The sequence below is a fragment of the Rhododendron vialii genome, chromosome 5a, assembly GCF_030253575.1.
Source record: "Rhododendron vialii isolate Sample 1 chromosome 5a, ASM3025357v1".
Taxonomy (NCBI): Eukaryota; Viridiplantae; Streptophyta; class Magnoliopsida; order Ericales; family Ericaceae; genus Rhododendron; species Rhododendron vialii.
In genome coordinates, this window is record NC_080561.1 from 8,934,633 (window position 1) to 8,948,083 (window position 13,451).

The window sequence follows — 13,451 nt, forward strand, 5'->3', positions numbered from 1 at the left end:
CTTCTATTTATTCACGTTGTTGTGAAACAATGGACTTCTGTAATAATTGTTAATTTGCTATGAGGTTTATATATTGGACACAGGAAGTGTCGATTGTTGTGAGGTTGGATTAGTTAAATTTTTTGTTTTGGGAAGCTTTGGGCCATCCTCTACTACGATCGACTCCATGCTCGACAAAGCATTTTATATCGATATTGTGGGCAATATCGAAGGGAAACACATTTGTATGTAGAAGACTTGAGAAAGTGGACCTATTTTGAGTAATTGATCTTCAACTTCAATAATCTCATGTCCTTTTTTATGTATTGCGATGAAAAAGGCATAGGCACTTGAATATTTGTATTGTTTCCCACATTGTAATTTTTAGAGTAATGTAGGCTTGTAATTAGGTGCTGCAATTCCTCAATATCTATCTGGGGTTTATGTATTCTCAATCATGTGGCTTATGGGTCCGTAGCAAATTCAATGCAAAGAAAGTAATTTGGTTCAGATGGAGACAACCTTGCACATATATAATAGAAATTGGTGACAAGAAACAATTACATTTTGCTCATATATGCTATTGAAGTCCCACTTAACATGCATGTAAGTTTTATAGTACATTTAAATGAGAAAATTCTCATGCTTGAAACAAACTAAAAACACAAGAGGAACATAAACTTGGAAAAAAAAATGCAGAAATTGAACAACAAACTAGCATGCATAATGCGTACCCAAAGCAATATGCAGCATCACAAAGTTGTACTCTTGACAGATACCTTCAAGACCCGTACCAAACCTTAAGCACCTACGAGGGAAGAAGGAAAATTAGTAATTGAAGAAGTTTGATGGGAGAAGATAATCACTTACGGAATGTTTAACTTTGATCGAAGATGCAGCAGCTTGAAAATTGGGTTGGTTTGTGCACATAATTGAATATATGTAGAAAAATGCTATCGTATACACCAATTTTCAGTAAAAGAAGGGAGGAGGAAAACACAACCACATCCTCCTTTTGATAGATGCAGAGGTTATTCAAGAACTTGCCTCATTGAAGTTACCAAATGAGATTTGTTTATCTTGAATTGAAATGTGGCATTAGAGTTCCTACTTTGTTGTCTCTTCACTATTGTTCAGAAAAATAATTAGTTAACTGATTCTCAAGTTTGAATTAGAAATGGAAATCCGACGTTTTGTTCATAGTTGTAGACTACGTGAGAACTATTTGAATTGGCGTAAAGAGGAGCAAATGAAAACAACATGGTGCTTAGAAACCTAGGTGAAGTTGAACAGAACTAAAACGCTTATGTAAGTCAGCGCAACAACTGAACAAACCAATGTTTCACCGGCTGAGTGCAAAATTGTGGTGGTTTTAGTGCCAAATGCAGGTTTTTCCCTCCAACAGTTATTGGAATGTAAAAAGGGGTCATACCTGCACATGATCAAGCTGCAATACTAGCGTTCATTAATTCCTCCGTGTACTCTAACTCCGAGAAGAGTGTTCTTGATGACATGCAACTGAGTAACGATATCTTTGATATCCGGTCGATCTCTTGGTAGTTCTTCTGAACAAGCTATTCCCACTTTAAGTATTGAAGTCAAACACTCCTGGACTTCGTGAATGCTAGCTGGGCTTTGATTCTGAGAGTTGTTGATGCTTGAGCTTGCCTCTCCCATTACTACTTGTTGAAACAATGTTGGATCAGCAATGTTTGCTACTTGTTCAGCCATAGCCATCTTAACAAAGTTGTGGAGAGTCAGACTACCCTCGAACATGGCATCTGTTGGTCTCTTCCCTGTGAACATCTCCAATAAGAGAATACCGAAACTGTACATATCACCTGACGTTGATACTTCATGTCCCATGCCATACTCTACAATCCATCCATCATAAAGGTAAGAATATTGCAAATCTGCTTGATAAGCAGCCTCTCAAAGAATAGTAAAGAAACTTCAGCAGACAATTCTTAGATGGATTCTCCTAATTTTATGTCTCAAATAAGACTACAAAGAGTTGTTTCGACTTCTTTGCTTCTTGCTTGATCACGAATAACATCATTTGGTTCTGCATGTGCCATCTGAAATGCCTAATTTGAATCATGCCTGATTGGTTCATTATGAATTTTCTGAGTAAATATATATTTCATTAAAAAGCCTGAACATAATGTACAACAAAACCAAGGGTCATACCCCAGCATACAAGAAGGAAACCTTAATTACCAGAGCATCAAAACAAAGAGAGCTAAATTTTCTTAGTAGCGATTACCTAACCATAACTTATCAATTATCCTTATATTTGTTGTAGGTTTGTGGTACTCACGTAATAAATTAAGAAATTAAAAAGTCTCTACTTTCTGGAAAATGAAAGATACTAACAGAAACCTGAGGAGATAGTGTTCTTTGAATGCCGGTCAATTCATGTAAAATGAACTAGGAATATATACTAGCTCTACTCTAAAATAAAAAAAAACGTGGGTACAACCTGTAATCAAGAAAGCAGTAAAGTTAAGAAGATACAATTGTTGTTTTTTTTAGGATAATATGTCTTGGCTATAACAAAGAAAGAAACTTACTCCATCTCCATTTCAAGAAACAATCTAGACAATTTCTACTTAACTCAACTCTAATACTTTTGAAAGCAAGATGATGCAGTGAGGAGTAAAACATAAGAACTAGCAGCTTTACTTCTGTGTAGGGGTTACCAGACTCAAAGGAGAAGTGAATTAAATCTAAAACCGAAGGAACTGAAGCAGAATATAAACACGAAATGAGTCTAAGGGATACATTTACCTGGAGCTGCATAACCGGATGACCCACGTAAGCCAATAGAACTTGATTGATTTGCAGAAGCAATACATGTCGCATCTACAAGGAATCTAGCTAACCCAAAATCACCTACATGTCCAACCATTTCATCGTCAAGAAGAACGTTGCTCGGTTTCAAGTCACAGTGAACTATTGGTTCTGAGCAATGGTGGTGAAGATAAAAAAGTGCAGAAGCAACATCAAACGCAATATTTAACCTCTTTAGAAGGTTTAAACTCTGCGACTTATTGTGTGCATCATCTTCTTTCTCATTTGGATGCAACCACTCCTCTAGGCTCCCATTAACCATGAAATCGTAAACCAGAGCCTTGAACTCGTCACCTTTATAGTCAACACTTGAACATGCAGTGAGGACATGTACAAGATTCCGATGTCTGATGCTCCTTAAGGCCTTACACTCGGCAATGAAGCTCTTGGCAGCTCCCCCGGATTGAAGGTTTAACACCTTCACAGCGACTAGTTTTTCACTTTGATCAAGATCAACAATTCCTTTGTACACCGAACCAAAACTACCCATGCCGATTAGATTGGCTGAAGAGAATCCGTTGGTCGCTTTTAATAGACTCCGATAAGACAACATAGGAAACGAGTGGCCAAAAAAGCTGAAAGATCGTACCTCTGTTTTCTTTTTAAACCAACGAAGATACACGAAATATATCATTAAAAGTAGACATACAAGCCCAAAGGACGATGGGAGTACCAACTTCACAACTTGAGTAAATTTCTTCCTTGTGAATCCCTTGGATTGGCAATTGCGTAGTTTTAAATCAGGTATACCACCACAAAGCTTCTTGTTTCCCTCAACAGAAATAGCTGCCGCAATCGTAAATATGCCTTGTTTTGGTACTTCTCCATCAAAATCATTGAATGATATATTTAGTTTTTGTAAGAAATGAAAGCCCTCTAAATAGTCTGGGATTTTTCCCGAGAAATCATTTATAGAAATGTCTAGATCCTCCAAGCCTCTCAATTGGCTCAAAGTTGATGGAAGGACTCCCCAGAACTTGTTGCCCTTCAAATTAAGAGATGCCAATTTCACACAACTACCAAGGCTGCTTGGAATATTACCAACCAACAAATTCTCAGAAACATTTAGTGTTACAAGATTTTTTAAAACCCCGATTTCCAAGGGGATGACACCAGTCAAGTTGTTATGAGATAGGTCTAGAGAAAACAATGATGAGAGACTAATAACTCCTTTGGGTATGGTGCCACTAAGACTATTTTTGGCGAGCGTAAGCTCCATCAACATCTGGCATTTGCTCAAACTCGACGGGATGCTTCCCTGAAGATTATTTTCGGATAGATCTAGAGTTAGTAACAAGGATAAGTTTCCGAAAGAGGATGGGATGTCACCATAGAATCTATTACCTCCGATAAACAATTGATGCAGGTCTTGAAGCTTCCCAAAATCAGCAGGAATGTTACCTGTCAAATGGTTGTTCTGTGTTTCAAGTAGTTGCAAATTTACCAGATTCCCGATCCCTCTTGGGATGCTCCCATACAGGTTATTGTCCCCCAAGTATATGGTACTAAGACGAATGGAGAAATTGGTAATTGCTTCAGGAAACACGCCTCCAAAACCGTTGCTGCTCAGCTCAAACGCATTCAATTCAGTGGCATTGATCAAAGAGGAGAGAAAACTCAAGTCATCCGCTTCGCCTGTTCCTAGATGATTAAAACCAGCAATTAACCACTGAAGATTACACACCTTATCCAAAGAAGGCATTTTCCCACTAAGGTTGTTGTTTGGCAGCCCAAGATAATATAGATTGGTGGCATTAGATATTGAACTAGGAATGGATCCAGTCAACAAGTTTGAACCAACTCCAAGGAACTCGAGATTAGGAAGTGAAGTTCCTAGGTTCAAGGGAAGAATCCCTTGGATTTGGTTCCCTCCGATGTCGAAAACCGTAATGGAAGAGATATTAAATAACGAGGAAGGGATTGTACCGACGAACTTGTTGTCCCCTATTGCAAAAATTTCCAAGTTTGTCAATCGGCCTAGACCATCAGGTAACTTCCCACCAATACTATTAAAGGTTATTAAGAGGTTTATTAGAGATGATAGATTACCAATAGTTGGAGGCATACCTCCTGTTAGATTGTTTTTTCCAACATACAATCGCTTGAGTTTAGATAGGCGACCGAGCTCGGTTGGAATTTTTCCCGTTAGCCTGTTTGCAGTAAACTCAAGGTCAACAAGATTAGAGCAACGAGAGAGATTGGCAGGAATTTCACCAGTAACTAAATTATTATACAGTGTCATGAATTTCAGTCTGCGTAAGTTGCCAATTTGTTGGGGGATGTCATGGCTCAAGCTATTGTTTTTCAAGCTTAAGATCATAAGGAAACTTAAATTTCCAATGTGAGGCGAAATGGACCCTGTTAGTTTTGCATAACTAAGAATTAACCTTGTGACCCTCTGGTGTCGACGGCCACATGTTACACCAACCCATTGGCAGAAGTGGACGGATCCATTCCAAGAGCTCAGTACCCTGAGGGGATCGCCAGTGATCTCAGCCTTGAATGCTAGTAAGGCTAGTCGGTCGGTCTCGTTCCCGTAGTGCACAGAGTCGGGTACTGAACCCACAAGCAAGAGAAGAACAAAAAACATGAACAGAAAAGGGGAAAACGAAGGCGGCGGTAACGGACCCATGTGTTGGTAAGGTCTGCGGTGGAGCAGATTTTGCTGCTTACTTTGTGTTGAATCTGAAAAAGAAGAAGAAGAGGCTGGTGCAAGGAAATTGGAAGGGAACGCTGAAATTTTCTGGTGGAGTTGTTTGAATGGGATGTTGGGTTGAGCTAATTAAGCTTGCACTTCTCCAAGTGGTGGAGCCCTTTGTTTTTTCCTCGCGTGTTCACCTATCAGAAATTGATGGGGGGAAATTATTTCAGAAATTGATGGGGGGAAATTATTTCTGAGTTTTGGGGCGAAATGAAGTAAACGAAAAAGAAATTAAATTTTTTGTTTTTTTGGGCATTCTTTGGATCAAGAAATTTTTCAGTGTCGGGTGGGTACCACGTGGTCCCAGCTCGGCACATTCAGGCCGTCCATTTCTGTTTTGGATTGCTCGGATTTGGAGAGAGAAAGAGGAGAGAGAGTACGTGGTGGGGTGAGAGGAGAGAGAGAATTTCAATCTAGGCCATCCAACACACTTTTGGACGTCTCGGATGGGTTGCTCAGGCACCATGTGGGCATGGTCACGTGGTACCCACCCAGTACTGAAAAATTTCTTTTTTGAATCAAAGAATTTTGTTAGGGGGTGAAAAAATTTGTTAAGAGCTTCAGGAACCTGGTATAAAAACAAGATTTTCTACAGAATCTTCCTGACTTTTTGGCACAGCCTATTTTATTATTTGCTCTTAATCGTGAAAAGATTTGCGTCGAATTTTTACACCACATCCTTCGTCTCGATGAGAGGAATCAAAAAAATATAAAAATATGGACTAAAAAATATAATATAAGGCGGCGAAAAAATCCAAAAGTTTAGTCTAAATTAAGAAAACTAATTAAAAAAAACATGCCAATTTAAAATCCGGTAAGGATGGAACGAGGGTTAAAAAAATGGGGACGAAGAGAGTACATTGTTTGTGATCCCCACCAGGTGGTATGCATAGCGTTACAACAAATTTGCCTTCAAAATATTGTTAAGGTACTCAGGTGAGGTATAACATCTCTTGGGGCAAATTCAACCAATACAAACACTAAGTTGGTTAGGATCGTAAAGAGAACACAACAAGGAATTATAAGAACAAGCGACTGTAATATTATTACAAACACTGACTGGCTTTCTAACTTGGTTCTTTACAATGGGGGAACCCCTCCTTTTATAGGCGTAAGGAGGTGACGCTTACATCACTGATTACCTACACAAACAGTATAAACATATAATTGGTTTACCACCAATTATATTCGTTACACTACTAAAGCCTACTGCACACATTTATTACAACAGACTAATAATAATACTACTATTTACCTAAATAGTACTTTCCAATAATTTCACCCAAACGTGTTTGGCTATTCTGGGGTAATTTCCAACTCAGTGGGGTCAGGTGACCCCACTTGCCATAACGAAGTCAAACTGGTAAAGTTTTACTCCACTAACTTTGCTTATAGAGAATTTTTTCGGTGCCGGGTGGGTATATTTCACGTGGTATCTGCTCGGCACATTTGGCCGTCTAATACATTTTTGGACGGTTCGGATTGAAACATTTTCTCTCCTCTCACCCAACACTGTCTGTCTCCTTTTTTCTCTCCCCAAATTCGAGCAGTCCAAAAACGCAATGGACGGCTCGGATGCGCCGAATGGACACCACGTGGTACCCACCAGACATTGAAAATTTTTCCGTGCTTATAGGTATTACAATTTTCAATTGTTGATCGATTGTGTTGTTCCTAGTGTTCCTTTGCACAGATTGTGTGGCAGTTGTCTCCGTTGGGAATTAATATGAACTTGATTCAAGGGGATTCGTTTCTAAGTTGGTGGGACAATCTGCTGGTGGTAAGGAATAGCTGAAAAGAAGGAGGTGTGGCAGCTGTGGGATCAATTGTTTGTAGAATCTGGAAATGCAGGAACGACGCCGTCTTTAACGATAAAATGTGGAAGCTTGCACTACTGCTATTAGGGAGGCAACCAAATTTCTGGTTGCTAATGAAGGTGGACGCAGACCAGTAGGAGCAGGTTGGGTAGCAGCTACAGAAGTTCAGATTCGATGGCAAAGACCCATGAATGGTTGGGTGAAAATTAATTTTGATGGTGGACTGGATAGTCAAATGAAATTGAGTGGTATTGGGATTATAATCAGAGATTCATGTGGCAGATTTCGGGCGGCACGAGCAATTCATTTTGGGCATTTGATGGAGCCAGTAATTATAGAGGCAATGGCGGCTAGGGAAAGTTTGATTTTTGCGCAAGAACTCGGTATGCAAAAGGTACATATAGAAGGTGATTCTCAACAGGTGGTTGACATGATCCAAAGGATAGGTGACTTCATCACGTCGGTGGGCGTGTTAATTGTAAACTTGAACCGGTTGAAGCAAGAGTTTGTAGAAATGCAAGCGAGCTTTGTTCGAAGAGGTGACAATTCAGTGGCACACGCTGTGGCCAAAAATGTTGTGAGAGGGAGTAGAGTCTGTTCATGGAATCCTGACTTTTCTATCTACTTTGTGAGGATGAGAGCCCCATATGATGTATTTGATTTTCATTGTTTCCTGGTTTTAATAAAATCTCTCTTAAACTGTGGCCCAAAAAAAAAAGTTGTGTTGTTCCTACTTCCTTGTATTGAAATTTAATGATGATTGTTAACTTTAAAAACAATTGACTTTTAATTATATCACTATGGATGGCCTTAATTTCCTACTTTTACTCTAACTAATCAAACCATTATCCAACTTCTGATTTAATGATAATTTTTAATTTTAACTTCTGATTTTAAGTCCAAAAGTAGGTGCTTATTGGGCCATTTAGTCTAGCTTAGATTTTAGTAAGCTTTACGGTCCACTAATTTAAAAGCGTTACGGTTAAGGTCCTTGATTTGACAAAAATACACCGTCTCTCTTCTCAATTGCGCGCCTCTCCTTGCGTTCTCTCTCTCGCGACCCCCATGTATAGCAATTATTTCAAGCGCTATTATTCACCGTTAGCGTAAAAACAACCGTGGGACTCCTGATTCAACCGGGGGGGGTGCTGTCCCCTTGGGGACAGTAGCATGCTGCTGGGCCCACTCCGGTTTCACTTCGATGATCGGAATCGTTCATTTTGTAAAGCTCGTCGAGTAGAACAACTATTAAAAAATCAGCTTAATTGGATATCATTAAGTGCCTGATCGGAACCCATATAACTCTCGATCCATGGATTACAGTGGATTTGATCCAGTGTTTCGGATCCATTCTTTGCAAGATAAAAAAGTTCCGATTAGGCACTTAATGATTTCCAATTACGCTAATTTTTTTTAAAGTTATTCTACTCGACGAGCTTTACAAAGTAAACGATTCTGATCATCAGAATGAGACGGAAGTAGATCCCGAAAGTGAGCCCAGCAGCACGTTGCTGTCCCCAAGCGGACAGCAGCCCCCGCTTCCAACCAAATGACACCTCTGCCTTTTCATGAAAATTACCACTATATGATGACCTACCCGCTTATGATTCGATTTCCTACTCCGGACCCACCACCAAAAAAGAAATCCATCCTATCCTGCTAAAGCAAAAGCAGCCTCCTTTTCTTTTCCACCATGTCGGACAATTATGAACCCCAAAGAGCAGGTTCGGCCCATCTAACTCAGCTTGTTACGGTGAGACAAGACAAGCAAAAGCCATCTTTATGGCTGGCATTGAACTCTTTCACACCCAAATCTCAATGCACCGATGAAATATGTTTCACAATTGTGGATATTACAATTATGGTTTGGAGTTTTTTTTTTCTTTTAATTTTGTTGGGTCTGGAAATTTTTAGCAAAATGAATTTTACCTCCTATTTCGTTTCCTAAACAAAAATAAAAAAAATTCCTCCACTTTTTTTACAACAAATAATCAGCCTAAACTCAAAAAAAATGGAACACATATGTTGATTTGGACAAATAACCATATTTGTTGAGTTTATTACGCTTGTACAAAATACAGTTTTCACGTAAATTACCTTATCTCTGTTAGTCTTTTGGGATAATACATAGTATAGATTTGGATAGATACCTATATCGGTTGGTTATATTGATATTATACAAAATTCAGAGTTCACACAAATAACCTTATTTGTTGCTGATAAAAAAAAGAAAAAAAAAACCTTATTTGTTGCTGATAAAAAAAAAGATAACCTTATCTGTTGTCTTTTTGTCAATCTAGTAAGTATACAAAAATATTGTTACATCAAAAAATTTACCTTCACATTTTTACAATAAGAAATTGGTCTACAGTTAAAAAATGAAACACATATGTTCACTCTTGTGGGATAATATAGAGTAGGGTTGTCCACAGTCGGGTTTTGTTTGAACGGCAAAAAAATCTTCAAATTGTCATAAGACTAATAGGATCTTCGAAACAACTCCATGTTAAAACAAACAAATTTGCCCAATCCCTATGATTGGCAAGAAACCAATCAAAGGACACTCATAAGGGACAAAGCCCACTTCAAGAGGCCGAAGCCCAACACCCTATGGGTTTAAAAACCCAAATCATACATAATCAGCACAGAAAAATCAAGAGGCCTAAAAGCCCAAATCAAAAAAAATTCAACTCAATACATGGGCCAAGCCCAGTCCAAAAGAACTGAGCCCAGCCCAAGACACCACTTCCTAACCTAGCCCCACTACAGAAAAAAGCCTCTGCCGCCTGTCGCTGACCACCGAAGCCCAGGCGTCCACCACCACCAGCACAGCCTTACCAGACCACAAAACCATAACCACCAAATTCCACAAGCAGATATCTACGCCGCCGTTCAGCCTACACAGCCGGAACCTCGTGGAATCTGCCACAGTCGGGTTTTGTTGGGTTCGCGTCGGGTTGGACCCGACCTGACCTGACTTTAGTTGGATTTTTGAAATGTGCACCTAACACTGATCAAACCACTAATCAGGTTGGAGTTGTCGGGTCCGGTTGGGTTGTCGATTTTGGGGAAAAAAAAAAAAAAACTACATGCAGAAATCAGGAGAGAGATCAAGGAACCCATATCCTAGAACACATCACTTTCCATTTCAAAACATAAATACATACAAATCCTAATGATAAGAATATCAAACTTCAGAAGTTGGTTGAACAAGTGCACTCCGAGAATGAATAATTTATAAACTTGGAGCAATTAAGGACGAAAGTGTTGGTGTAGTTCAAGTGGCAAAGTTATATTGGCTAAAGACATATAAGGTCCTACGTTCCAAACTTGGTAAATCCATTCTACAAGTTACATTTTTGGTGAAATAAAAAGAAGCGCAAAGCACTGAATAATTTTTCTTAGTTGCATCACCATGAGGAGCATTGGATAAATTTTCTTTCTACTTCCTAGCTATACCTTCTACTCCATGTTCTACTTTTATTTGGTTCTCTCTTTTAAATTCTTTGATATTTTGTGATCAAAGAAATCAAGAAGGAGCAGCAGTAGTGTTTACCAATTTTTCCTTTGATCGAAATCAACAGAGATTTCAGGAAACAATGCCAACAACAAAAATAAGGACGAATGTGGCTTGTCTCCACGAACGGATTTGAGGTTTCTTGCCATATTTCAGGACTTCACCGGAAGAGAAATGGCGAATGAATCAAATGCTATTTTTTGGTGGTGATAAATTGACTCATAAAAGAAGACCGTCACCCGCCAATCTTCAAGAACAGAATCGACCCATCGATTGGGCAGAGTGGATTGATGGTTTAGTGAAGTGGGGTGGAGCGGAAGAAAAATAACAAATGGACTTTGTTATTTTTCCAAGGTAGAATTACAATTAAGAAGGATGGATCCTCATTGAAAGTAAGAAAATTAAGTTAATCCTACTCGTACTCCTAATTATAACACATAAATGGGTTAGTAATGCCAAAAATTAAGAACAAAGTTAAGATTTTGATTTGTTGGGGGGAATACAATGAAGCCAAAAGAGGCTATTTATAGGAAACAACAAATGTGTAGGAAATAACTTTCTAACTTCCCACTACTCTTCATTCATCTAATTTGCTTCCAAGTGCCCAAATAACTTCCTTTCAACTTCAAAGTGTGTACGACAGTGATAAGTGTCTTTTTAACTTCCAAATGTGTAGGGAGTATGCCAAGTGTCCTGCACTTTATTAAAATACAAACAAATAAAAGAAATAAAAACTAGTTATATTATTAATATGAAATAATAAAATAGGAAGCATTCTCATAATTGCCACCTTTCGGTCGATCATCGACATGCGATGAATATATGGTGCAAACAATGCCCCCCTTATTCATTTGGGTGAAGGGCTAACGTAATTTAACTAGTTTTAAATCACCCTTCTGTCGATATCGACGGGTGATAACTTATTATGGTGTAAATAATTATGTCTCCAACTCTCGAAGAGTTTTAGATAAATTTTACACAATCTTTTCACTTTTCAACAAGCCTTCAAGGCTTAATTCTGCTATTGTTACCTAGTTTTTTGATTTCTATCCAATCGATGGAGAAACTATATTGTGATTTGTTGGAATGTGGGGTGTAAAGATGGAGTTTGGTTTCTTGCCGTTTTCAGGTCGTTTTTGGAAACAAACAATGAAGTGGATGGATTGTGGAAGAAGAATAATAAAATGGACTTTATTAATCTCCAAAGTAGAAGAACAATCGATTAAGATAACCGAGTGAACAATTCTACGTTATAACTACTCCTAGAAAAGAAAAGATAAAGGCATGTTAGAGTTGTTTTTGTGTTTCTTTTACAATGAGGCCTAAAAAGACTATTTATAGGAAAACAAAATGTGTAGGAAATAACTTCCTGACTTCTTAAATACTCTTCATTCTCCTTTGCTTCCACTTGTCCAAATAACTTCCCTCTAACATCAAAGTGTGTAGGAGTATGCCAAGTGTTCTTTTCAACCTCCAAGTGTGTAGGACAATGCCATCTGTCTTTTAAACTTCCAAATATGTAGGAGTAAGCCAAGTATCCTGCACTTTATTAAAATACAAACAAATAAAAGAAATAAAAACTAGTTATATTATTAATACGAAATAATAAAATATGAAGCATTCTCATAATTGCCACCTTTCGGTCGATCATCGACAGGCGGTAAAATATATGGTGCAAACAATGCCCCCCTTATTCATTTGGGTGAAGTACTAACGCAACCCAAGTGAATAATTTAACTAGGAGTATGCCAAATGTTCTTTTCAACCTCCAAATGTGTAGGACAATAACATGTGTCCTTTAAACTTCCAAATATGTAGGAGTAAACCAAGTGCATGTCCTGCACTTTATTAAAATACAAACAAATAAAAGAAATAAAAACTAGTTATATTATTAATACGAAATAATAAAATATGAAGCATTCTCATAATTGACACATTTCGGTCGATCATCGACAGGCGGTAAAATATATGGTGCAAACAATGCCCCCCTTATTCATTTGGGTGAAGTACTAACGCAACCCAAGTGAATAATTTAACTAGTTTTAAATCACCCCTCTGTCGATATTGACGGGTGATAACCTTTACGATGTAAACATTTATGCCCCAAACTCTCGAAGAGTTTTAGATAAATTTTACACCAACTTTTTTCACTTTTCGACAGATATAACAAAGCCTTCAAGGCTTAATTCCGCTGTCGAAAACCATATTTGGCTTCGAATCTAAGATGCAATATTCCCTGTCGATAATTATGGGATAGTATTGCTTCTGTCGAGAAATCTCCACTGATGATTTTCCTTGAACTATACTTCCTACTGAAAGGAAACGTGGTCCATGTTATGACCCTGCACAATTAAGAGTAAGAAGCACCAAGCATATGCCATGGGCCTTTAACAGCCAATTAACCACCTTAATAGGCATTTATCTTGTTTCTAAAAATGAATTTTTCCCCCCCAAATTCATTTGTCTAAACTAAATAATATCTTTCGGGCAATCATCAACTTTCACATATTTTTCAAAGGATTCTTTTTGGCCATAATCAATGGTCAATAATACAAGAATCGTGCTTTAAAAGTATGTGCTATAT

The 13,451-nt window shown here is 38.2% G+C and overlaps 2 protein-coding genes and 1 long non-coding RNA gene across 10 annotated transcripts in view; 2 read left to right on the forward strand and 1 right to left on the reverse strand.

Moving 5' to 3' along the window:
• Positions 1 to 4,177, forward strand: part of LOC131325718 (uncharacterized) — an 87,523-nt gene extending 83,346 nt beyond the window's left edge. The window contains exon 2 of the long non-coding RNA XR_009199796.1: positions 2,285 to 4,177. This is a non-coding gene — a long non-coding RNA (uncharacterized LOC131325718). The remainder of the gene's footprint in view (positions 1 to 2,284) is intronic.
• Positions 1 to 5,643, reverse strand: part of LOC131325667 (probable LRR receptor-like serine/threonine-protein kinase At3g47570) — a 90,546-nt gene extending 84,903 nt beyond the window's left edge. For 2 of the 8 annotated variants that reach the window (XM_058358032.1, XM_058358031.1), the window contains exon 1: positions 2,770 to 5,642. In XM_058358032.1, coding sequence (XP_058214015.1) covers positions 2,770 to 5,464 — 2,695 coding nt within the window. In that variant the 5' untranslated portion in view covers positions 5,465 to 5,642. Of the gene's footprint in view, positions 1 to 526; positions 788 to 1,411; positions 1,854 to 2,769 lie in introns of those variants that run through there. The other 6 variants (XM_058358038.1, XM_058358034.1, XR_009199781.1 and 3 more) reach the window with 6 other exon arrangements.
• Positions 5,644 to 7,230: 1,587 nt separating this feature from the next.
• LOC131327525 (uncharacterized) lies at positions 7,231 to 8,104 on the forward strand. The gene has a single exon (XM_058360681.1). The coding sequence runs from the start codon at positions 7,538 to 7,540 to the stop codon at positions 8,102 to 8,104; it is 567 nt and encodes a 188-aa protein (XP_058216664.1). The 5' UTR covers positions 7,231 to 7,537.
• The last annotated feature ends 5,347 nt before the right edge of the window (positions 8,105 to 13,451 follow it).